The sequence below is a fragment of the Bombina bombina genome, unplaced genomic scaffold (genome assembly GCF_027579735.1).
Source record: "Bombina bombina isolate aBomBom1 unplaced genomic scaffold, aBomBom1.pri scaffold_794, whole genome shotgun sequence".
NCBI classification, from domain to species: Eukaryota; Metazoa; Chordata; class Amphibia; order Anura; family Bombinatoridae; genus Bombina; species Bombina bombina.
In genome coordinates, this window is record NW_026511483.1 from 58,230 (window position 1) to 85,543 (window position 27,314).

A 27,314-nucleotide genomic window follows, 5' to 3' on the forward strand; every position below is an offset into this window, starting at 1 on the left:
GAAGGTGTACGGTTCTCTATTACTTGATGACAAGTGTTGCTTCAGCTTTAATTTCAGCTGTTATTGTTTAGTCATGAAGGGGCTCTCAGGTAACCCTATCTAACTCAGAGGACAACATTTGCATGGGGACTAAGAACTTGCACTGCCTGTTCTATACTTCACTCTTTAACAGGGGTAAGTCTGTTGCAGGCTGATACACATCCTCTTACACACTCTGGGATGCTCAGCCCGTTGCTTCTGTGCGTTGGACACGTAAGGGATGATTGTGTTTTCTCTCGTGAGATGGAAGTTTAATTATCGGACACCATCTGGCATGGCTGAATGGCCAGGATATTGACTTTACAGTTATTTGATCTTATCTGTGTGTCCTATACGTTATTATGTAGAATGCCACAGCGCCATACTCATGTGGGTTATCCTGAGTTGTTGTCCGTTCTGACACACACAAAATTAACAGGGGTTATTTTTTTGTATGTGCATTAAACTGTACTAAACTTTATTACAGTCCTTTGCTCTTTAGCAGGGCTTCCTGGTTATTTGCCACCATCTAGTGGTGTTTCCTGGCATTACATGTTTAATCACTCTCCTGCTGTAGAAAAAGGATATCTGACAAAGTTATAAACATTGTCTGTTTATCCTATCTTTTTCTACTATGTATTAAATGTATGTTTTTTAGGGATTCTTAGCATTTTACTTGTTTTATCCCTCTTTCTTCAGTTTTCCCGATCTTATTATAAGCATTGTGTGCTTGTTATCTTTTTCTACTGTACATATTATATACATGCTTTTAGGGATTCCTAGCATTTAAATGTTTTTTCCCTATTTTTGCTTATCCTATCCTTTTTCTCCTGTACATATTATATGCCTCTGAAGGATATTATTTAAATATATGCTGTTCATCAAATATTTTATAAGATGCATGATTATCCTTCTCTAAGGTTTTTCATTGTCTGGGACTTCATGTATTGTCCTAGGTAATATACACATTTCTTAGTGATCCTAGGACACTAATATGTTTTTATGTTGCCCTATTTTATGTATATAGACAACATTATAATCTCTCTCATATTAAGGTGATTTCTGCTAATGTCTGACATCATGTATTGTCCTGTGTAACATATACTTATCTCTTAGTGATCTTAGGACACTAAGTTGTTTCATATTAACTTTTCTTATCTATAGGGCACTATATTATAATCTTTCTCATATTGAGGAAATTTTGGCTGTCGGTGTCATCACGTATTGTCTTATGTAAACTTAATTTCTCCAACATAGGTGTGTCCGGTCCACGGCGTCATCCTTACTTGTGGGATATTCTCTTCCCCAACAGGAAATGGCAAAGAGCCCAGCAAAGCTGGTCACATGATCCCTCCTAGGCTCCGCCTACCCCAGTCATTCTCTTTGCCGTTGTACAGGCAACATCTCCACGGAGATGGCTTAGAGTTTTTTAGTGTTTAACTGTAGTTTTTATTATTCAATCAAGAGTTTGTTATTTTGAAATAGTGCTGGTATGTACTATTTACTCAGAATCAGAAAAGAGATGAAGATTTCTGTTTGTATGAGGAAAATGATTTTAGCAACCGTCACTAAAATCCATGGCTGTTCCACACAGGACTGTTGAGAGCAATTAACTTCAGTTGGGGGAACAGTGAGCAGTCTCTTGCTGCTTGAGGTATGACACATTCTAACAAGACGATGTAATGCTGGAAGCTGTCATTTTCCCTATGGGATCCGGTAAGCCATGTTTATTACGATCGTAAATAAGGGCTTCAAAAAGGGCTTATTAAGACTGTAGACTTTTTCTGGGCTAAATCGATTGATTATTAACACATATTTAGCCTTGAGGAATCATTTTATCTGGGTATTTTGATATAATATTATCGGCAGGCACTGTTTTAGACACCTTATTCTTTAGGAGCTTTCCCAAAGCATAGGCAGAGACTCATTTTCGCGCCGGTGTTGCGCACTTGTTTTTGAGAGGCATGGCATGCAGTCGCATGTGAGAGGAGCTCTGATACTTAGAAAAGACTTTCTGAAGGCGTCATTTGGTATCGTATTCCCCTTGGGGCTTGGTTGGGTCTCAGCAAAGCAGATACCAGGGACTGTTAAGGGGTTAAAGTTCAAAATGGCTCCGGTTCCGTTATTTTAAGGGTTAAAGCTTCCAAATTTGGTGTGCAATACTTTTAAGGCTTTAAGACACTGTGGTGAAAATTTGGTGAATTTTGAACAATTCCTTCATGTTTTTTCGCAATTGCAGTAATAAAGTGTGTTCAGTTTAAAATTTAAAGTGACAGTAACGGTTTTATTTTAAAACGTTTTTTGTACTTTGTTATCAAGTTTATGCCTGTTTAACATGTCTGAACTACCAGATAGACTGTGTTCTGAATGTGGGGAAGCCAGAATTCCTATTCATTTAAATAAATGTGATTTATATGACAATGACAATGATGCCCAAGATGATTCCTCAAGTGAGGGGAGTAAGCATGGTACTGCATCATTCCCTCCTTCGTCTACACGAGTCTTGCCCACTCAGGAGGCCCCTAGTACATCTAGCGCGCCAATACTCCTTACTATGCAACAATTAACGGCTGTAATGGATAATTCTGTCAAAAACATTTTAGCCAAAATGAACACTTATCAGCGTAAGCGCGACTGCTCTGTTTTAGATACTGAAGAGCATGACGACGCTGATAATAATATTTCTGAAGGGCCCCTAACCCAGTCTGATGGGGCCAGGGAGGTTTTGTCTGAGGGAGAAATTACTGATTTCCTAGAGGTTCCTAGAGGTGCCGGGGCTCCCAGAAGCTTTTCCTATACCCAAGCGGGTGGCGGACATTGTTAATAAAGAATGGGAAAGGCCCGGTATTCCTTTCGTCCCTCCCCCCATATTTAAAAAATTGTTTCCTATGGTCGACACCAGAAAGGACTTATGGCAGACAGTCCCCAAGGTCGAGGGAGCGGTTTCCACTTTAAACAAACGCACCACTATACCCATAGAGGATAGTTGTGCTTTCAAAGATCCTATGGATAAAAAATTAGAAGGTTTGCTTAAAAAGATGTTTGTTCAGCAGGGTTACCTTCTACAACCAATTTCATGCATTGTCCCTGTCGCTACAGCCGCATGTTTCTGGTTCGATGAGCTGATAAAGGCGGTCGATAGTGATTCTCCTCCTTTTGAGGAGATTATGGACAGAATCAATGCTCTCAAATTGGCTAATTCTTTCACCCTAGACGCCACTTTGCAATTGGCTAGGTTAGCGGCTAAGAATTCTGGGTTTGCTATTGTGGCGCGCAGAGCGCTTTGGTTGAAATCTTGGTCGGCTGATGCGTCTTCCAAGAACAAGCTACTTAACATTCCTTTCAAGGGGAAAACGCTGTTTGGCCCTGACTTGAAAGAGATTATCTCTGATATCACTGGGGGTAAGGGCCACGCCCTTCCTCAGGATCGGCCTTTCAAGGCAAAAAATAAACCTAATTTTCGTCCCTTTCGTAGAAACGGACCAGCCCAAGGTGCTACGTCCTCTAAGCAAGAGGGTAATTCTTCTCAAGCCAAGCCAGCTTGGAGACCAATGCAAGGCTGGAACAAGGGAAAGCAGGCCAAGAAACCTGCCACTGCTACCAAGACAGCATGAAATGTTGGCCCCCGATCCGGGACCGGATCTGGTGGGGGGCAGACTCTCTCTCTTCGCTCAGGCTTGGGCAAGAGATGTTCTGGATCCTTGGGCGCTAGAAATAGTCTCCCAAGGTTATCTTCTGGAATTCAAGGGACTTCCCCCAAGGGGGAGGTTCCACAGGTCTCAGTTGTCTTCAGACCACATAAAAAGACAGGCATTCTTACATTGTGTAGAAGACCTGTTAAAAATGGGAGTGATTCATCCTGTTCCATTAAGAGAACAAGGGATGGGGTTCTACTCCAATCTGTTTATAGTTCCCAAGAAAGAGGGAACGTTCAGACCAATCTTAGATCTCAAGATCTTAAACAAGTTTCTCAAGGTTCCATCGTTCAAGATGGAAACCATTCGAACAATTCTTCCTTCCATCCAGGAAGGTCAATTCATGACCACGGTGGATTTAAAGGATGCGTATCTACATATTCCTATCCACAAGGAACATCATCGGTTCCTGAGGTTCGCATTCCTGGACAAACATTACCAGTTCGTGGCGCTTCCTTTCGGATTAGCCACTGCTCCAAGGATTTTCACAAAGGTACTAGGGTCCCTTCTAGCTGTGCTAAGACCAAGGGGCATTGCTGTAGTACCTTACTTGGACGACATTCTGATTCAAGCGTCGTCCCTTCCTCAAGCAAAGGCTCACACGGACATTGTCCTGGCCTTTCTCAGATCTCACGGATGGAAAGTGAACGTGGAAAAGAGTTCTCTATCTCCGTCAACAAGGGTTCCCTTCTTGGGAACCATAATAGACTCCTTAGAAATGAGGATTTTTCTGACAGAGGCCAGAAAAACAAAACTTCTAGACTCTTGTCGGATACTTCATTCCGTTCCTCTTCCTTCCATAGCTCAGTGCATGGAAGTGATCAGGTTGATGGTAGCGGCAATGGACATAGTTCCTTTTGCACGCATTCATCTAAGACCATTACAACTGTGCATGCTCAGTCAGTGGAATGGGGACTATACAGACTTGTCTCCGAAGATACAAGTAAATCAGAGGACCAGAGACTCACTCCGTTGGTGGCTGTCCCTGGACAACCTGTCACGAGGGATGACATTCCGCAGACCAGAGTGGGTCATTGTCACGACCGACGCCAGTCTGATGGGCTGGGGCGCGGTCTGGGGATCCCTGAAAGCTCAGGGTCTTTGGTCTCGGGAAGAATCTCTTCTACCGATAAATATTCTGGAACTGAGAGCGATATTCAATGCTCTCAAGGCTTGGCCTCAGCTTGCGAGGGCCAAGTTCATACGGTTTCAATCAGACAACATGACAACTGTTGCGTACATCAACCATCAGGGGGGAACAAGGAGTTCCCTGGCGATGGAAGAAGTGACCAAAATCATTCTATGGGCGGAGTTTCACTCCTGCCACCTGTCTGCTATCCACATCCCAGGAGTGGAAAATTGGGAAGCGGATTTTCTGAGTCGTCAGACATTGCATCCGGGGGAGTGGGAACTCCATCCGGAAATCTTTGCCCAAGTCACTCAGCTGTGGGGCATTCCAGACATGGATCTGATGGCCTCTCGTCAGAACTTCAAAGTTCCTTGCTACGGGTCCAGATCCAGGGATCCCAAGGCGGCTTTAGTGGATGCACTAGTAGCACCTTGGACCTTCAAACTAGCTTATGTGTTCCCGCCGTTTCCTCTCATCCCCAGGCTGGTAGCCAGGATCAATCAGGAGAGGGCGTCGGTGATCTTGATAGCTCCTGCGTGGCCACGCAGGACTTGGTATGCAGATCTGGTGAATATGTCATTGGCTCCACCTTGGAAGCTACCTTTGAGACGAGACCTTCTTGTTCAGGGTCCGTTCGAACATCCGAATCTGTTTTCACTCCAGCTGACTGCTTGGAGATTGAACGCTTGATCTTATCGAAGCGAGGGTTCTCAGATCCTGTTATCGATACTCTTGTTCAGGCCAGGAAGCCTGTAACTAGAAAGATTTACCACAAAATTTGGAAAAAATATATCTGTTGGTGTGAATCTAAAGGATTCCCTTGGGACAAGGTTAAGATTCCTAGGATTCTATCCTTCCTTCAAGAAGGATTGGAAAAAGGTTTATCTGCAAGTTCCCTGAAGGGACAGATTTCTGCCTTGTCTGTGTTACTTCACAAAAAGCTGGCCGCTGTGCCAGATGTTCAAGCTTTTGTTCAGGCTCTGGTTAGAATTAAGCCTGTTTACAAACCTTTGACTCCTCCTTGGAGTCTCAATTTAGTTCTTTCAGTTCTTCAGGGGGTTCCGTTTGAACCCTTGCATTCCGTTGATATTAAGTTATTATCTTGGAAAGTTTTGTTTTTAGTTGCAATTTCTTCTGCTAGAAGAGTTTCAGAATTATCTGCTCTGCAGTGTTCTCCTCCTTATCTGGTGTTCCATGCAGATAAGGTGGTTTTACGTACTAAACCTGGTTTTCTTCCAAAAGTTGTTTCTAACAAAAACATTAACCAGGAGATTATCGTACCTTCTCTGTGTCCGAAACCAGTTTCGAAGAAGGAACGTTTGTTGCACAATTTGGATGTTGTTCGCGCTCTAAAGTTCTATTTAGATGCTACAAAGGATTTTAGACAAACATCTTCCTTGTTTGTTGTTTATTCCGGTAAAAGGAGAGGTCAAAAAGCAACTTCTACCTCTCTCTCTTTTTGGATTAAAAGCATCATCAGATTGGCTTATGAGACTGCCGGACGGCAGCCTCCCGAAAGAATCACAGCTCATTCCACTAGGGCTGTGGCTTCCACATGGGCCTTCAAGAACGAGGCTTCTGTTGATCAGATATGTAGGGCAGCGACTTGGTCTTCACTGCACACTTTTACCAAATTTTACAAGTTTGATACTTTTGCTTCTTCTGAGGCTATTTTTGGGAGAAAGGTTTTGCAAGCCGTGGTGCCTTCCATTTAGGTGACCTGATTTGCTCCCTCCCTTCATCCGTGTCCTAAAGCTTTGGTATTGGTTCCCACAAGTAAGGATGACGCCGTGGACCGGACACACCTATGTTGGAGAAAACAGAATTTATGTTTACCTGATAAATTACTTTCTCCAACGGTGTGTCCGGTCCACGGCCCGCCCTGGTTTTTTTAATCAGGTCTGATAATTTATTTTCTTTAACTACAGTCACCACGGTACCATATGGTTTCTCCTATGCAAATATTCCTCCTTAACGTCGGTCGAATGACTGGGGTAGGCGGAGCCTAGGAGGGATCATGTGACCAGCTTTGCTGGGCTCTTTGCCATTTCCTGTTGGGGAAGAGAATATCCCACAAGTAAGGATGACGCCGTGGACCGGACACACCGTTGGAGAAAGTAATTTATCAGGTAAACATAAATTCTGTTATTTTTCTTAGTGATCCTTGAACACTAATATGTTTATTTCCATGCTATAACTTTTCATGTATATGAACTAGGGCTAGGCGATATGGGCGGAAAAAAAAAATTGCGATTTAATCACGATTTTATTAAAAATGACTAACACCTTCATTTTTTTTATTTTTTTAGAACACCTTCATTTTTTAATAAGACGTTTATTTAACACTACAGAATCTTACTGTACATGTTTCTCCATGTCCAATACACTCTTGGAGCATAAAAATACAAACCGCAAAATAGTTAAAATAAAATTAGCTATTGCTACCTGTGCTGTGGTTACATAGATAGTATAAAGTTCCATTATTTAACAGTACACTACAGAATCTTACTGAACATGTTACTCAATGTCCAATGCACTCTTGGAGCATAAAAATACAAACTACAAACAAAGTTTAAAAAAAAAAAAAGTCAGTAAGGCACTATAAAGTATTTGTACAATACTCACTTTATTGCTCACAACTTTGAGCTGTCCCACCACCACACCACTGCTTGACCACACCCACACGACTCCCAGATGACTCCCACACACTCTTCAATCTCTTCCAAAATGGCCATTTTGCGGGCATTCTCAGGTCCGCCCACGGCCGCACACTGGTCTGCCACTCACCCTCCCTCTCCGCCTCAGTTTTCAGGACAATCTGAGGATTTAAAAAAAATAAATAAATAAAATTGCGTACTCTCGCGGTTTTAAAACCGCAGCGATTAATTGCGGTTTAAAACTGCATCCGCGATTAATCGTGCAGCCCTAATATGAAAACAATAATATAATCTTCTCATGTTGAGATTTTCTTCTTATGACTGTGGCATCATGTATGGTCCTATGTCAAATTCATACTTTCCTTAGTGATCTTAAGACTCTAATATGTTTAATTTTGTTTTTACTCTTTCAGGTATATGGGCTCAATGGTATCCTCTTTAATAGGTTTATTCTCATGCTTTAACAGCTGTGGGTTTTCCAAATCATTATCTTAGTAAGGAGATTTCCTTCTAATGACTGTTGATATATATGTTGTCCTTTGTAAAATACATATTCTTCTTTGTATTTCTTTAGACACTAATATATGTTCATTTTTTCTGCTATATTGCATATTTAGAGCTATGAACCTTTATTGGATTTTAGTTCAGGCTTGTTTCCTGTTTTTTTATGGGTTCTTGCTGACATCTGGTGTCATTAATGTTTTTTTACCCCCTGTCAGTTTTGCTATACCAATAATTTAGATCTTCGAGTATTTCTTTTTTAGTGCGATTTGTGCATTTTTAGCCTTCCTAGTGGTCTCTGCACTATCCTGTACAAAGGTGCACTTGTCCTTTTTGATGCAAGGATAGCACTCTACAAAAACTACAGCCCAGGATGCTGAGGTCACAGATCGGCTTTTAAATAGCAATCTCTATGTACAGCTGGTGCCTTGTTAGGATTGGGGTCTTACGTTTTGCTTAGACCTCGGTGCACATGCACTGTTAGACAAATTGGAGTGTCTCTGGCATAGCTTAGTGGTTACCATGTCCGGCTAGAAAATAGTAGGTTGAAGGATCGAATCCACCAAGGGGGTTGGATTTTTCCTTAAAGAGCGCAGGTATAATTGGGCAGCTGTGACCTAGTGGCTAGCTGCATGGTCTTGCAAACAAGAGGTTTGTTTTTTTAAATCCAGCTACGGCTAAGTCCTTCTAGGAGAATTATCTTTTCCAAAAAACATTCTGGAGCTGGGAGCTATCTTCAGCCTCTAGTAGCGTGGCCTCCGCTGTGTTCCGTCTTACATCAGTACTCAAGGAATCAGGACTGGTGATGAGAGAAGTATCTTGCATCCTTCTGTGGGAGGAGTCACGATTGTCCCATTTCAGCCTTTCCTATCCCGAGAGTGAACTCTGGGAAGCGGACTGTCGGTATAGACAGTCATTCTTTCAGGGGGAGTAGGCTATTCTTCCAGAGGTGTTTTGAGAGAAAACCCTTAAGGGGGTGTGCCGGAGAGAGACCTCATTATTTCTCACCTCTCTACCGAGCTATCCAGATCAAGGGACCCTCAGACAATGTTGATGGATGCCCTTGCAGTTCCATGGGAGTTGTATCTGTCATTTTGTTTCCCCTTCTTCCCAGGCTTTTAGCCCGCACCAAGCAGGAGCGGACCTTTGTGATCCTAATTTTTCAATTTGGCAATGCAGGACTTGGTCTGCGGCTCTGGTGTAGATGTTGTCCTCCCTCCATGGAGGTTTCCGCTGTGGAAGGACCTTCTTCTCCAAGGTATTTCCTTCAGAAAACTTGAGATCCTATGAGACAGTCTGCGTGGTGATGAATGCTTTGTCTCGAGGTTTCCTTGGTTCAAGGTACAAGTTCCTCAAATTCTTTGGTTTCTTCAAGAGGGTTTGGAGAAGGGTTTATGTGATAGTTCTTTTACAGGACATATCTCTGCTCTTTCTGTTTTGTTGCATAAAGAGTTGTCCAGTTATGTCCGGATGTTATGTCCTTTGATCAGGCCCTGGTTATATTCAAGCCTGTGTTTAAAGGGACACTGAACCCAATTTTTTTCTTTTGTGAATTAGATAGAGCATGCAATTGTAAGCTACTTTCTAATTTACTCCTATTAATTTTTTCTTCGTTCTCTTGCTATCTTTGTTTAAAAAAAGGAGCCAGACAATTTTTGGTTCAGAACTCTGGACAGCACTTGTTTATTGGTGGGTGAATTTATCCACCAATTAGCAAGAACAACCCAGGTTGTTCACCAAAAATGGGCCGGCATCTAAACTTACATTCTTGCTTTTCAAATAAAGATACTAAGTGAATGAATAACATTTGATAATAGGAGTAAATTAGAAAGTTGCTTAAAATTGCATGCTCTATCTGAATCATGAAAGAAAAAAAATTGTGTTCAGTGTCCCTTTAAGCCTGTTGCTTCTCCCTGGAGCTTTAATCTGGTACTTCGTATTCTGCAGCAGACTTTTTGAGCCTGTGCTCAAAATTGTATCTTGGAAAGTTTTGTTTTTGTTGGCTATTTCTTCTTCTCGTAGAGTTTCAGAATTGTCAGCCTTACAGTGTGTCCTTCCTTATATTATTGTCTGTGCGAATAGGCTGTTCACCGTACTAAGTTAAGTCTTCTTCCTAAAGTGGTTTCTGACCGCAAGTTTATTTGGGAGTTTGTAGTTTGTCCTAATCCTTCTCCTCTGTAGGAATGTTTTTTCATTCATATCCTGGATGACGTTCAGGTTCTAAAGTTCCATCTCCAGGCTGCCAAGGAGTTCAGACAATCTTCTCATTGTCTAATGTATTCTGGTGGACGTAAGGGCCAGAAGGCCTCTGCAACATCTCTTTTTGGTTGAGGAGTGTCTTTCGCTTGGCTATGAGGCAGCCGGACTCCAGCCTCCTGAGAATTTTGTTTTCTTTATTTAGCCCTTTAATGGTACAAACTATCCAAATGATATATTCAGTGAACTTCTTTTTGTTGTAAAATGAGATCTTTGTCCCCACAACCTCTCAATTTGCAAACATTTGCAATCTGCAAATTGAGTTTTCAGTATTTTTGTGAAATTGTGCTTAGTTCTAAAATAGCTTCCTTTCTTTATTTTGTGTACACTGATGCCTTATCAATCTAAACACAGGGACTCAAGTTTTTGTTTTGCTTTTATTTAAAGGGACACTCGTCAAAATTAAACTTTCATTGTTCAGATAGCGCACACAATTTTAAACAACTTTTACAATTTATTTCCATTATCTAAATAGTCTCAATCTTTTCATATACACAATTTCTGAGGCAACAGCACCTATGGAGCATGTGCAAGTTTCACAGAACATACGTATATGCATTTTGTGATTGGCTGATGGCTGTCACATGATGCATTGGGAGGGAAAATGGAACTAAATTAAAAAATTTACTTATATAAAACTCAAATTAAGTGCGTTTGCTTTTTCTTTTTAGTATGCATTTACTGATTATGATATTCTACTGTGCTTAGTGGCCCTTTAAGTGTTACCTTTTGTTTTTTTCAGTGGTTTGGTTCCGTTGCACAATGCTTGTTCATATGGACACTATGAGGTTGCAGAGTTACTTGTCAAACATGGAGCACTAGTCAATGTGGCAGATTTATGGAAATTTACACCTTTACATGAAGCTGCAGCAAAAGGAAAATATGAGATTTGCAAGCTTTTGTTACAGGTATGATAAGCTTATAAATGGGTAAACCTGAAGATCCCATATAAAAGTGGAATCATTAAGAGATTATAGTGAAATATTTTATTTTTTTGGTAAAAGGTTTACTTTACACATTAATATATTTTTTACTACGGTATATTTGTGTCTATTTGTAATGGCTAAACAAATAATTTCTTTGGTCTATAGCATGGAGCCGATTCAACTAAGAAGAACAGAGATGGAAATACACCGTTGGACTTGGTAAAGGATGGCGACACTGATATTCAAGATCTTCTCCGTGGCGATGCTGCATTATTGGATGCAGCAAAAAAAGGCTGTGTTGCTCGGGTTAAAAAACTTTGCACACCTGAAAATGTCAATTGTAGAGATACACAGGGCAGACATTCTACACCTTTACACTTAGCAGGTCAGTATTTGCTCATTTAACCCCTTAATGACCACAGCACTTTTCCATTTTCTGTCCGTTTGGGACCAAGGCTATTTTTACATTTCTGCGGTGTTTGTGTTTAGCTGTAATTTTCCTCTTACTCATTTACTGTACCCACACATATTATATACCGTTTTTCTCGCCATTAAATGGACTTTCTAAAGATACCATTATTTCTCCAACATAGGTGTGTCCGGTCCACGGCGTCATCCTTACTTGTGGGATATTCTCTTCCCCAACAGGAAATGGCAAAGAGCCCAGCAAAGCTGGTCACATGATCCCTCCTAGGCTCCGCCTTCCCCAGTCATTCTCTTTGCCGTTGTACAGGCAACATCTCCACGGAGATGGCTTAGAGTTTTTTGGTGTTTAAATGTAGTTTTTATTCTTCAATCAAGAGTTTGTTATTTTAAAATAGTGCTGGTATGTACTATTTACTCTGAAACAGTAAAGAGATGAAGATTTCTGTTTGTAAGAGGAAAATGATTTTAGCAACCGTTACTAAAATCGATGGCTGTTTCCACACAGGACTGTTGAGAGGAATTAACTTCAGTTGGGGGAAACAGTGAGCAGACTTTTGCTGCTTGAGGTATGACACATTTCTAACAAGACTCGGTAATGCTGGAAGCTGTCATTTTCCCTAATGGAACCGGTAAGCCATTTTCTTAAGTTTAAGTAAAAGAATAAAGGGCTTCATTAGGGCTTAAAAAACTGGTAGACATTTTTCTGGGCTAAAACGATTACTTTACTAAGTATATTTGGCAGATTATTACTTTTAATGGTTGTTAAATCTTGGGGATTGTTTTAATAAAAACGGCAGGCACTGTATTGGACACCTTTTTCACTGGGGGCCTTTTCTAGTCATAGACAGAGCCTCATTTTCGCGCCTCTAATGCGCAGTTGTTTTTGGAAAGCATGGCATGCAGATGCATGTGTGAGGAGCTAAGATCCACTGAAAAAGCTTATAGAAGGCATCATTTGGTATCATATTCCCCTCTGGGCTTGGTTGGGTCTCAGCATAGCAGATACCTGGGACTGTATAGGGGTTAAATGTAAAAACGGCTCCGGTTCCGTTATTTTAAGGGTTAAAGCTTTCAAATTTGGTGTGCAATACTTTTAAGGCTTTATGTTACTGTGGTGAAATTTTGGTGAAATTTGAACAATTCCTTCATACTTTTTCACATATTCAGTAATAAAGTGTGTTCAGTTTGAAATTTAAAGGGACAGTAACGGTTTTATTGTAAAACGTTTTTTGTGCTTTGTTGACAAGTTTAAGCCTGTTTAACATGTCTGAACCATCAGATAACGATGTTCTATATGTATGAAAGCCAATGTGTCTCCCCATTTAAATATATGTGATATATTTGTGTCATAATGTCCAAACAAAGTAGGGATAATAATGCCATAGATATGATATTGCCCAAGATGATTCCTCTAATGAGGGGAGTAAGCATGGTACTGCATCATCCCCTTCTGTGTCTACACCAGTTTTGCCCACACAGGAGGCCCCTAGTACATCTAGCGCGCCAATACTTATTACCATACAAAAATTAATGGCTGTAATGGATAATTCTATTGCATGCATTTTTTCCAAAATGCCTACTTATCAGAGAAAGCGTGATTGCTCTGTTTTAAACACTGAAGAGCAAGAGGACGCTGATGATATCTGTTCTGACATGCCCTCACACCTATCTGAAGGGGCCAGGAGGGGAGGTTTTGTCTGAGGGAGAAATTTCAGATTCAGGGAAAATTTCTCAACAAGCAGAACCTGATATTGTAACTTTTAAATTTAAATTTCAACATCTCCACACACTACTTAAGGAGGTATTATCTACTCTGGATGATTGTGACAATTTGGTCATTCCAGAGAAATTAGGTAAGATGGACAAGTTCCTAGAGGTTCCGGTGCCCCCCGATGTTTTTCCTATACCCAAGCGGGTGGCGGACATAGTAAATAAGGAGTGGGAAAGGCCCGGCATACCTTTTGTCCTCCCCCTATATTTAAGAAATTAGTTCCTATAGTCGACCCCAGAAAGGACTTATAGCATACAGTCCCCAAGGTCGAGGGGGCGGTTTCTACTCTAAACAAACGCACTTCTATTCCTATAGAAGATAGTTGTGCTTTCAAGATCCTATGGATTAAAGGTTAGAGGGTTTGCTTAAAAAGATGTTTGTTCAGCAAGGTTACCTTCTACAACCAATTTCATGCATTGTTCCTGTCACTACAGCTGCGTGTTTCTGGTTCAAAGAACTAGAAAAGTCGCTCAATAAAGAATCTTCGTACGAGGAGGTTTTGGACAGAGTTCAAGCTCTTAAATTGGCTAACTCTTTATTATTTTAGATGCCGCTTTGCAATTAGCTAGATTAGCGGCGAATAATTCAGGGTTTGCTATCGTGGCGCGCAGAGCGCTTTTGCTTAACATCCCTTTCAAGGGTAAAACACTGTTTGGTCCTGACTTGAAAGAAATTATTTCAGACATCACTGGGGGAAAGGGCCACGCCCTTCCTCTGGATAGGTCTTTTAAGGCTAAAAAGAAGCCAAATTTTCGTCCCTTTCGCAGAAACGGACCAGCCTCAAATTCTACACCCTCTAAGCAAGAGGGTAATACTTCTCAAACCAAGCCAGCCTGGAGGCCGATGCAAGGCTGGAACAAGGGTAAGCAGGCCAAGTCACCTGCCACTGCTACCAAAACAGCATGAAGTGTTGGCCCCCGATCTGGGAAGGATCTGGTGGGGGGCAGACTTTCTCTCTCTGCTCAGGCTGGGGCAAGAGATGTTCAGGATCCTTGGGCGCTAGAAATAGTTTCTCAAGGTTATCTCCTGGAATTCAGGGAACTACCCCCAAGGGGAAGGTTCCACAGGTCTCAATTATCTTCGAACAGGCATTCTTACACTGTGTAGAAGACCTGTTAAGCTTGGGAGTGATTCATCCTGTTCCATTAGGAGAACAAGGGATGGGTTTTTACTCCAACCTGTTCATAATTCCCAAAAAAAGAGGGAACATTCAGACCTATTTTAGATCTCAAGATTCTAAACAAGTTTCTAAGGGTTTCATCATTCAAAATGGAAACCATTCGAACGATCCTTCCTACCATCCAGGAAGGTCAATTCATGACCACGGTGGACTTAAAGGATGCGTACCTACGTATTCCTATCCACAAGGAACATTTTCGGTTCCTAAGGTTCGCCTTTCTGGACAAGCATTACCTGTGGCACTTCCATTCGGATTAGCCACTGCTCCAAGGATTTTCACAAGGGTACTAGGGTCCCTTCTAGCGGTGCTAAGACCAAGGGGCATTGCAGTAGTACCTTACTTGGACGACATCCTGATTCAAGTGTCGTCTCTGTCAAAAGCAAGGGCTCATACGGACATTGTCCTAGCCTTTCTCAGATCTCACAGGTGGAAAGTGAACATAGAAAAAAGTTCTCTGTCCCCGTCAACAAGAGTTCCCTTCTTGGGAACAATAATAGCTTCCTTAGAAATGAAGGTTTTTCTGACAGAGGCCAGAAAATCAAAACTTCTAAGCTCTTGTCAGGTACTTCATTCTGTTCTTCTTCCTTCCATAGCGCAGTCCATGGAAGTAATAGGGTTGATGGTTGCGGCAATGGACATAGTTCCTTTTGCACGAATTCATCTAAGACCATTGCACCTGGGCATGCTCAGACAGTGGAATGGGGATTATACAGACTTGTCTCCGACGATACAAGTAGATCAAATAACCAGAGATTCACTCCGTTGGTGGCTGACCCTGGACAACCTGTCACAGGGAATGAGCTTCCGCAGACCAGAATAGGTCATTGTCACGACCGACGCCAGTCTGGTGGGCTGGGGCGCGGTCTGGGAACCCCTGAAAACTCAGGGTCTATGGTTTCGGGAAGACTCTCTTCTCCCGATAAACATAATGGAACTGAGAGCGATATTCAATGCTCTCAAGGCTTGGCCTCGACTAGCAAAGGCCAAATTCATAAGGTTTCAATCAGTCATCATGACGACTGTTACATATATCAACCATCAGGGGGTAACAAGGAGTTCCCTGGCGATGGAGGAGCATCCGGGGGAGTGGGAACTCCATCTGGAAATCTTTGCCCAAATAACTCAATTATGGGGCATTCCAGACTTGGTTCTGATGGCCTCTCGTCAGAACTTCATGGTCCCTTGTTACGGGTCCAAATCCAGGGATCCCAAGGCGACTCTATTGGATACAATAGTAGCACCTTGGATCTTCAACCTAGCTTATGTATTCCCACCGTTTCCTCTCATTCCCAGGCTGGTAGCCAGGATCAATCTGGAGAGGGCTTCGGTGACCTTGATAGTTCCTGTGTGGCCACGCAGGACTTGGTATGCAGACCTGGTGAATGTGTCATCGGCTCCACCATGGAAGCTACCTTTGAGACAGGACCTTCTTATTCAGGGTCCATTCGAACATCCGAATCTGGTTTTCCTCCAACTGACTGCTTGGAGTTTGAACGCTTGATTTTATCAAAGCGTGGGTTTTCAGATTCTGTAATAGATACTCTTATTCAGGCTAGAAAGCCTGTAACTAGAAAAATTTACCATAATATATGGAAAAAATATATCTGTTGGTGTGAATCTAAAGGATTCCCATGGAACAAGATAAAAATTCCTAAGATTCTTTCCTTTCTACAAGAAGGTTTGGAGAAAGGATTTTCTGCGAGTTCTCTGAAGGGACAGATCTCTGCTTTATCTGTTTTACTTCACAAAAGGCTGGCAGCTGTGCCAGACGTTTAAGCGTTTGTTCAGGCTCTGGTTAGAATCAAGCCTGTTTACAGACCTTTGACTCTTCCCTGGAGTCTTAATCTAGTTCTTTCAGTTCTTCAAGGGGTTCCGTTTGAACCCTTACATTCCATAGATATTAAGTTATTATCTTGGAAAGTTTTGTTTTAGGTTGCAATTTCTTCCGCTAGAAGAGTTTCTGAGTTATCTGCTCTGCAGTGTTCTCCGCCCTATCTGGTCCATGCAGATAAGGTGGTTTTTACGTACTGAGCCTGGTTTTCTTCCGAAGGTTGTTTCCAACAAAAATATTAACCAGGAGATAGTTGTACCTTCTTTGTGTCCGAATCCAGTTTCATAGAAGGAACGTTTGTTACACAATTTGGACGTTGTCCGTGCTCTAAAATTCTATTTAGATGCTACAAAGGATTTCAGACAAACATCTTCCTTGTTTGTTGTTTATTCTGGTAAAAGGAGAGGTCAAAAAGCAACTTCTACCTCTCTATCTTTTTGGCTTAAAAGCATCATAAGATTGGCTTATGAGACTGCCGGACGGCAGCCTCCTGAAAGAATCACAGCTCATTCCACTAGGGCCGTGGCTTCCACATGGGCCTTTAAGAACGAGGCTTCTGTTGATCAGATATGTAAGGCAGCGACTTGGTCTTCACTGCACACTTTTACCAAATTTTACAAATTTGATACTTTTGCTTCTTCTGAGGCTATTTTTGGGAGAAAGGTTTTGCAAACCGTGGTGCCTTCCATCTAGGTGACCTGATTTGCTCCCTCCCATCATCCGTGTCCTAAAGCTTTGGTATTGGTTCCCACAAGTAAGGATGACGCCGTGGACCGGACACACCTATGTTAGAGAAAACAGAATTTATGTTTACCTGATAAATTACTTTCTCCAACGGTGTGTCCGGTCCACGGCCCGCCCTGGTTTTTTAATCAGGTCTGATGATTTATTTTCTTTAACTACAGTCACCACGGTATCATATGATTTCTCCTATGCAAATATTCCTCCTTTACGTCGGTCGAATGACTGGGGAAGGCGGAGCCTAGGAGGGATCATGTGACCAGCTTTGCTGGGCTCTTTGCCATTTCCTGTTGGGGAAGAGAATATCCCACAAGTAAGGATGACGCCGTGGACCGGACACACCGTTGGAGAAAGTAATTTATCAGGTAAACATAAATTCTGTTTTTCATCATATCTTATCATTTACTATAAAAAAAAATATAAAATATGAGGAAAAAATTGAAAAAAAACACACTTTTTCTAACTATGACCCCCAAAATCTGTTACACATCTACAACTACCAAAAAACACCCATGCTATATAGTTTCTAAATTTTGTCCTGAGTTTAGAAATACCCAATGTTTACATGTTCTTTGCTTTTTTTGTAAGTTATAGGGCCATAAATACAATTAGCACTTTGCTATTTCCAAACCATTATTTTTCAAAATTAGCGCTAGTTACATTAGAACACTAATATCTTTCAGGAATCTCTGAATATCCATTGACATGTATATATTTTTTTTTAGTAGACATCCCAAAGTATTCATCTAGGCCCATTTTGGTATATTTCATGCCACCATTTCACCGCCAAATGCGATTAAATACAAAAAATCGTTCACTTTTTTACTAATTTTTTCACAAACTTTTGGTTTCTCACTGAAATTATTTACAAACAGCTTGTGTAATTATGGCTTAAATGGTTGTAAATTCTTCTCTGGGATCCTCTTTGTTCAGAAATAGCAGACATATATGGCTTTGGCGTTGCTTTTTAGTAATTAGAAGGCTGCTAAATGCCACTGCGCACTACACGTGTATTATGCCCAGCAGTGAAGGGGTTAATTATGGCGCATGTAGGGAGCCTTTAGGGATAATTTTAGCTTTAGTGTAGTGTAGTAGACAACCCCTAGTATTGATCTAGGCCAATTTTGGTATATTTCATGCCACCATTTCACCGCCAAATGCGATCAAATTAAAAAAAACGTTAAATTTTTCACAATTTTAGGTTTCTCACTGAAATCATTTACAAACAGCTTGTGCAATTATGGCACAAATGGTTGTAAATGCTTCTCTGGGATCCCCTTTGTTCAGAAATAGCAGCCATATATGGCTTTGGCGTTGCTTTTTGGTAATTAGAAGGCCGCCAAATGCCGCTGCATTTCACACGTGTATTATGGCTAGCAGTGAAGGGGTTAATTATGTAGCTTGTAGGGAGCTTGCAGGGTTAATTTTAGCTTTAGTGTAGAGCTCAGCCTCCCACCTGAAACATGAGACCCCCTGATCCCTCCCAAACAGCTCTCTTCCCTCCCCCACCCCACAATTGTCCCCGCCATTTTAAGTACTGGCATATTTACATATGCTGCTGTGTAGGATCCCCCCTTAGCTCCCAGCCTCACTGATCCCCCACCAAACAGCTCTCTAACCCTCCCCCTCTGCCTTAATGGGCGCCATCTTGGGTACTGGCAGCTGTCTGCCAGTACCCAGTGTAGTAAAAAAAAATGTGCCTTTTTATTTTTTTAAATGATCTTTTCTGTAGTGTAGCTTCCCCCCCCCCCCCCCCAAGATCAACCCCCCACCCCTTCCAGGTCCCTTAGCTGTTTATTTACAGCTTTAAAAACTTTATTTGGTTTTACTTTTCCCAGTTTATTTTCTGTAGTGCAGCGGTTCCCTCCCGCTCCCGCCCCGTGCACACGCCCGCCCGCCGCCCCCCGTGCACGCGCGCGCTCCCGTGCGCGCTCCCGTCCCTCCCGCCCCCGATCCCGCCCCCCTCCACTCCATTCGGCACATCGATGGCCGACCACCCGCCTCCCAGACTTGCTCCCACCCACCAACGATACCGGCCACCGATGTCCGGTGCAGAGAGGGCCACAGAGTGGCTCTCTCTGCATCGGATGGCCAAGGGGGGTTATTGCAGGATGCCTCGATGTCGATGCATCACTGCAATAACCGGAAAGCAGCTGGAAGCGTGCAGGATCGCTTCCAGCTGCTTTCCAGACCAAGGACGTACGCCACACGTCCTCGGTCATTAACTGTCTTTTTTTTGAGGACGTGTGGCGTACGTCCTTGGTCATTAAGGGGTTAAAGGGATATGAAGCCCAACATTTTTCTTTTCATGTTTCAGATAGAGCATGTGATTTTAACTTTCTAGTTTACTTCTATTATCAATTGTTTCTGGAGCCCTGTATGGCAGCGGTTTTGCAATAATGTTATCCATTTGCAAGAGCACTATATGGCAGCACTATTTCCTGCTATGTAGTGCTCCTGATGCCTACCTAGGTATCTCTTCAACACAGAATATCATGGGAACAAAGTAAAATTTGATAACAGGAGTAAATTGAAAACTTCTTTTAAAATGAAGAAAGTTTTTGGATTTCATGTCCATTTAATCTGATTTTGTTTCTCTATAATGTCAAGGTTTTTAGATAATACTTTCATGTTCATAAAATATATTTTTTAACCTAAGTTTCCTTAACGGATAGTAAAGAGGAAATGAAACATTCAGAACACAGTTTTAAACAACTTCACAGTTTATTTTTATTTTCTTTTTTCTCTTGGTATTTTTGTTGAAAAGTAAGCCTTGGTAGGCTATGAGCTTAGGAGCATGGACGTGTATTTAGCATATTATGTTACTCTTTAACAAAAGCACTGATCAAAATTCATTATAGAAGTAAACTGGAAAGTTGTCTAACCTGCCATGCTTTATCCAATCTGTTTGTTTTAACTTTATGGTCCCTTTAAGAAATCAGACTTTACTTTCAATGTTAAAATGACTTGTGTTTTGTATAATTGTCATTAAATTTATTTCTGTATCTGTTCACAGCTGGCTACAATAATTTAGAAGTTGCAGAGTACCTTTTACAACACGGTGCTGATGTGAATGCACAGGATAAAGGAGGTCTAATTCCCTTGCACAATGCTGCTTCATATGGGGTACTTTTTCTTACACTTTTTCTCAAAATGTTAAACTAATTGGGGTTTGATTTTGTATGTTTGTTAGATTTACAAAATATTTATATAATTTCTTTAACGGATAGTGAGAGTCCACAAGATCATCGCCTTTGGGCTATTCCTTTCCTGGCCACCAGAAGAAAGCCTATCTGCAATGATGAATGTGTGTGTATGTATATGTATGTGTGTGTATATATGTATGTCTATATGTGTGTATCTATGTATTTCTTTCATGTAATTGGCAAGAGTCCATGAGCTAGTGACGTATGGGATATACATTCCTACCAGGAGTGGCAAAGTTTCCCAAACCTCAAAATGCCTATAAATACACCCCCCACCACACCCACAATTCAGTTTTTACAAACTTTGCCTCCTATGGAGGTGGTGAAATAAGTTTGTGCTAGATTTCTATGTTGATATGCGCTTCTCAGCATGCTGAAGCCCGGTTCCTCTCAGAGTGCAGTGAATGACAGAGGGATGTGAAGGGAGTATTACCTATTGAATGCAATGGTCATCCTAACGGGGATCTATTTCATAGGTTCTCTGTTATAGAGATTCATCTCCTACCTCCCTTTTCATATCGACGATATACTCTTATATACCATTACCTCTGCTGATTCTCGTTTCAGTACTGGTTTGGCTATCTACTTTATGTAGATGATTGTCTTTTGGTAAGTATGTTTTCCTTTATTAAGACACTCTCAGCTATGGTTTGGCACTTTAATTGTAAAGTTCTAAATATAATGTTTGTACTTATATTTGCCATGATTATTATTTTTATACTTTATTTATTAAGCCCCAACATATTCCGCAGCGCTGTCCATGGATAGAATTCATTTAAATAAAACAATACAAGACTTGTAAGATACAGGACAAAATTTACAAACGCATACAGGAGGGATTGAGGGCCCTATTCCCATGGGAATTTACAATCTAGAAATAATTCAGGTTTATCAGTATATTTCCTTTTTGCAGACTGTCAGTTTAATTTTGGGAAATGCACATAAAAAAAAAAAAAAAATTTTATATATGTGTCTGTGTATATGCGGCCCAGTCTCCAAAGGTACATGTTGGCATTCATGGTTCCCTCAATGAACTGTCGCTCCCTAGTGCCGGCAGCACTCATGCAGACCCAGACCATGACACTCCCACCACCATGCTTGACTGTAGGCAAGACACACTTGTCTTTGTACTCCTCATCTGGTTGCCACCACACACGCTTGACACCATCTGAACCAAATAAGTTTATCTTGATCTCATTGGATCATAGGATATGGTTCCAGTAATCCATGCCCTTAGTCTGCTTGTCTTCAGCAAACTGTTTGCGGGCTTTCTTGTGCATCATCTTTAGAAGAGGCTTCCTTCTGGGACCACAGCCATGCAGACCAATTTGATGCAGTGTGCGGCGTATGGTCTGAGTACTGACAGGCTGACCCCCCACCCCTTCAACCTCTGCAGCAATGCTGGCAGCACTCATACGTAATATGACAATGAGCACGTGCACTCAACTTCTTTGGTCGACCATGGCGAGGCATGTTCTAAATGGAACCTGTCCTGTGAAACCACTGTATGGTCTTGCCCACAGTGATTCAGCTCAGTTTCAGAGTCTTGGCAATCTTCTTATAGCCTAAGCCATCTTTATGTTGAGCAACAATTCTTTTTTTCAGATCCTCAGAGAGTTCTTTGCCATGAGGTGCCATGTTGAACTTCCAGTGACCAGTATATGCTTCCCATTCAAACCTGAGACTTTGTAACACTAACGAGTCACATGACACCAGGGAGGGAAAATGGCTAATTGGGCTCAATTTGGAGATTTCCACTTAGGGGTGTACTCACTTTTGTTGCCAACGGTTTAGACATTAATGGCTGTGTTGAATTATTTTGAGGGGACAGCAAATTTACACTGTTAATACAGGCTGTACACTCACTACTTTACATTGTAGCAAAGTGTAATTTCTTCAGTGATGTCACAAGAAAAGATATAATAAAATATTTACAAAAATGAGGGGTGTACTCACTTTTGTGAGATACTGTATGTATGTATATATACAGTTGTATGCAAAAGTTTAGGCACCCCTGACAATTTCCAGTATTTTCATTTATAAATAATTGGGTATTTGGATCAGCAATTTCTTTTTGATATATCAAATAACTGGAGGACACAGTAATATTTCAGTAGTGAAATGAGGTTTATTGGATTAACAGAAAATGTGCAATATGTATCAAAACGAAATTAGACAGGTGCATAAATTTGGGCATCCCATCAGAAATATTGCATCAATATTTAGTAGAGCCTCCTTTAGCAGAAATAACAGCCTCTAGACACTTCCTATAGCCTGTAATGAGTGTCTGGATGAAGGTATTTTGGACCATTCCTCCTTGCAAAACATCTCCAGTTCAGTTAGGTTTGATGGTTGCCGAGCATGGACAGCTCGCTTCAAATCACCCCACATATTTTCAATGATATTCTGGTCTGGGGACTGGGATGGCCATTCCAGAACATTGGACTTGTTCCTCTGCATAAATGCCAGTAGTAGTGCTGTCTTGTTGAAATATTCTGCCCCGGTGTAACTTCAACTTTGTAACTGATTCCTCAACATTATTCTCAAGTATCTGCTGATATTGAGTGGAATCTATGCGACCCTCAACTTTAACAAGATTCCCAGTACCGGCACTGGCCACACAGCCCCACAGCATGATGGAACATCCACCAAATTTTACTGTGGGTAGCAAGTGTTTGTCTTGGAACGCTGTGTTCTTTTGCCGCCATGCATAATGCCCCTTGTTATGACCAAATAACTCAATCTTTGTTTCATCAGTCAACAGCACCTTCTTCCAAACTGAAGCTGGCTTGTCCAAATGTGCGTTTGCATACCTCAAGCGACTCTGTTTGTGGCGTGTGTGCAGAAAAGGCTTCTTCCGCATCACTCTCCCATACAGCTTCTCCTTGTGCAAAGTGCGCTAAATTGTTGAACAATGCACAGTGACACCGTCTGCATCAAGATGATTTTGGAGGTCTTTGGAGGTGGTCTGTGGGCTGTTTATGACAGTTCTCACAATCCTTTGGTTCTCCGATATTTTACTTGGCCTGCCACTTCTGGCCTTAACAAGAACTGTGTCTGTGGTCTTCCATCTCCTCGTTCCTCACAGTGGACACTGACAGCTTAAATCTCTGCGGTAGCTTTTTGTAGCCTTCCCCTAAACCATAATGTTGAACAATCTTTGTTTTCAGGTCATTTGAGAGTTGTTTTGAGGCCCCTATGTTGCCACTCTTCAGAGGAGAGTCAGCGAACAACTTGCAATTGGCCATCTTAAATACCTTTTCTCATGATTGGCTGCACCTGTCTATGAAGTTCAAGGCTTAATGGGCTCACCAAACCAATTGTGTGTTCCAATTAATCAGTGCTAGGTAGTTAAAGGTATTCAAATCAACAAAATGACTAATTTCGTTTTGATGCATATTGTACATTTTCTGTTAATCCAATCAACCTTATTTCACTACTGATAGATCAAAAGGAAATGAGGCAACAGCACCTACGGAGAAAAGGGTGTGTGTGTGTGTATACATACATACATGCATGCATGCATACATGCATGCATGCATACATACATGCATGCACTATTTTTAGGAAGATGTTTCCTATTGCGGATTCTATTAAGGAATCTTGGCAGACGATCCCTAAGGTTGAGGGAGCCATTTCCACTTTGGCCAAGAGAACCGCTATTCCTATTTAGGATAGTTGTGCTTTTAAGGATCTCATGGATAAGAAGTTGGAGGCTTTACTTAAGAGGATTTATGTTCACCAAGGGCTCCAATGGCAACCTGTTGCGTGTATTGCTACGCTTACCAGTGCGGCTGCCTATTGGCTTGATGCATTGTCTGATTCTATTCTTCAGGAGACTTCTCTGGAGGAGATTCAGGATAGAATTAAGGCTTTAAAATTGGCCAATTCTTTTATTGCGGACGCCTCTTTACAGGTTGTCAAGTTGGGAGCAAAGATTTCGGGCTTTGCTGTTTTGGATCGCAGGGCTTTAAGGTTAAAGTCCTGGTCTGCGGATATCTTGTCTAAGTCTAAGCTTTTATCAATTCCTTACAAAGGGAAGACTTTGTTTGGGTCTGGTTTGGCTGAAATTATTTCTGGTATTACTGGTGGGAAGGGACATTCACTTCCTCAAGATAAGAAAAATAAACAGAAAGGTCGTCAGAGTAATTTTCGTTCCTTTTGCAACATCGCTGGTAAGTCTTCCTCCTCCAAGCAGGATCAATCCAGGTCTTCTTGGAGACATATCCAGTCCTGAAGTAAGGGGAAGCAAGCTAAGAAGCCTGCCGCTGACTCAGCATGAAGGGTCTGCCCCCAATCTGTGAAGGTATCGTGTGGGGGGCAGGCTGTCTTTATTTGCTCAAGCCTGGGCAAGGGATGTTTCAAGACTTTTCCTCCCAGGGGCAGGTTTCATCTTTCAAGGTTATCGGTAAATCGGTTGAAAAAGAGTCATTTTTAAGTTGTGTCCAGGATCTTTCCGATATGGGAGTGGTAGTTTCTGTTCCAGTTCAGGAGCAGGGACTAGGATTTTATTTCAATCTGTTTATCGTTTCCAAAAAGGAGAGAACTTTCAGACCCATTTTGGATCTCAAATTGGTAAACAAATTTCTCAAGGTTCCATCATTCAAGATGGAGACTATTCGGTCAATTCTACCTCTGGTTCAGGAGGGTCAGTTCATGACTACAGTAGATCTGAAGGATGCATTTCTACATATTCCTATTCACAAGGATCATCACAAGTTTCTGAGATTTGCTTTTCTAGACCAGCATTTTCAGTTTGTGGCTCTTCCTTTCGGTATTGCAACTGCTCCCAGGGTGTTTTCAAAGGTTTTTGGTGCGTTACTGGCAGTTCTCCGATTGCAGGGGGTTGCAGTAGCTCCTTACCTGGACGACATTCTGGTTCAGGCACCATCTTTTCAACTAGCAAACTCTCACACAAAGTTGTTGTTGTCTTTTCTGCGCTCCCACGGTTGGAAGGTGAATTTAGGAAAAAGTTTTTTGATTCCGACCAAATGGGCAACTTTTGACTAAATTCTCATTTGAGATATAGATCAGGGAATTTATTTCCATCTGACAGTCCCCACCCTGAAAAAGAAGAATTTTTTTTTGGAGCTAACAGTGTTCATTGTCATTTTCTTTGTAAATTATATACTTTGTATTTTTTAATATTTATACTTAAGTTCATGAATTATGTTAAACCATATGTGAGCCCTTATTCATTAAATCCACCTTAATCCAGGCAATAGGTATGGCTAGTCACGTGTGGATGATTAACCTATGATCGAGTGGCAAGCCCTATTTGTTTTAGCTTTGTTTTTGAACGAATTACGCTTATGAGTAAGGCTTAATAGCCGAAACATGTAAGGCATAATTCTTGGCTTTGCAATTGACTTGTGATGTCTGTTTTTAACGTGACCTCAATAAAAGACTTTTTAACTTCAAGGAAGCAGTGCCGGCTATATTTTGTGCTTTTTGAGTTAATCACTTTCACTTCAAGCACGGCACCTTCCTTTTATCTTTGTGGATCAACCAGGAGAAGCGCTATTGGGCGAAAAGGAGGAGTGTCTATGTCATCACGTAATACCCAGATGTAACTCGGAGCCCGGGCAAGGAGACTGCAGGAGCGTTTGACGGAATCCCACACCGCCACAGAAGTACCTCATCCTGTCTGCAGTAAGGTCCAACTACCGGGGGCGGTGAATAATGGTCCACTGTTGTTTGTGACCCATTTTCTGCAGTATTGAAGGAAGTGTCTGTGATTAGCGGTTTTTAAGGAGGGAATATGTGACGCTTTCGATTGCTTTCACCCATTGTTGTACACATATATTCACTCTTATATTGTGGACGGAGCTGGATTATATATCTTTATTGGTTCATGGATGAAGGAGGTAGCCAGGATTATTCAGTGGGCGGAGGCTCACAATTGTCTTCTGTCTGCGAACCACATTCCAGGAGTGGACAATTGGAAAGCAGATTTTCTGAGCAGACAGTCGTTTCATCCAGGGGAGCGGGAGCTTCATCCGGAGGTGTTTTCCAGTTTGATTCTCAGGTGGGGTCAACCTGAGTTGGATCTTACGGTTCGAGGTCAAGGGATCCTCAAGCGGTTCTAATAGATGCTCTAGCAGTTCCTTGGAAGTTCAGTCTGCCATACGTGTTTCCTCTGTTTGCCCTTCTTCCTCTATCTAAGCGTGGTTTTTCTGAGTCCGTTATTGAGACTATAATTCAGGCGCGTAAGCTTGTGATTAGAAAGATTTATTACAAGATATATATAAATATCTGTATTGGTGTGAATCTAAGGGCTACTACTGGAGTAGAGTTAGGTTTCTAGAATTTTGTCTTTTCTCCAGCAGGAGGGCCTGGAAAAAGGTTTGTCTGCTAGTACCTTGAAGGTTCAAATTTCTGCTTTATCTAGTTTGTTGCATAAACGCCTGTCGAATGTGCCAGATGTTCAGTTTTTTTGTCAGGCCTTGGTGAGAATTCGGCCTATGTTTAAGTTTGAGACTCCTCCCTTGTAGTCTTAATTTAGTTCTGAGAGTTATTCACCAGGCTCCGTTTGAGCCTATGCATTCTTTGGATATTAAGTTGTTAACCTGGAAGGTTTTGTTTTTGGTTGCTATCTCTTCGGCTCAAAGAGTTTCGTATCTTTTTGCGCTGCAATGTGAGTCTTTTCTTATTTTTCATTTTGATAAGGTAGTACATCATACTGCTCTTGGTTTTCTTCCCAAGGTTGTTTCTGATAAGAATATTAATCAAGAAATTGTTGTTCCTTCTTTGTATCCTAATCCTTCTTCTCATAAGGAACGTTTGTTGCACAACTTGGATGTAGTTCATGCTTTGAAATGTTATTTACAGGCGACTAAGGATTTTCGACAGTCTTCCTCTTTATTTGTTATTTTTTCTGGGAAGTGTAAGGGTCAGAAAGCTATGGCTACTTCGTTTTCTTGTTGGTTGAGGAATATTATTCGTATGGCATATGAGACTGCTGGTCAGCGGCGGCA

General features: G+C 41.5%; 1 protein-coding gene across 1 annotated transcript in view; it reads left to right on the forward strand.

The window, feature by feature from the left end:
* Positions 1 to 27,314, forward strand: part of LOC128643770 (poly [ADP-ribose] polymerase tankyrase-2) — a gene marked incomplete at its 3' end in the record, with an annotated part of 131,970 nt that overhangs the window by 29,860 nt on the left and 74,796 nt on the right. Inside the window, exons 4-6 of the mRNA XM_053696588.1 lie at positions 10,999 to 11,164; positions 11,348 to 11,567; positions 20,148 to 20,257. Coding sequence (XP_053552563.1) covers positions 10,999 to 11,164; positions 11,348 to 11,567; positions 20,148 to 20,257 — 496 coding nt within the window. The remainder of the gene's footprint in view (positions 1 to 10,998; positions 11,165 to 11,347; positions 11,568 to 20,147; positions 20,258 to 27,314) is intronic.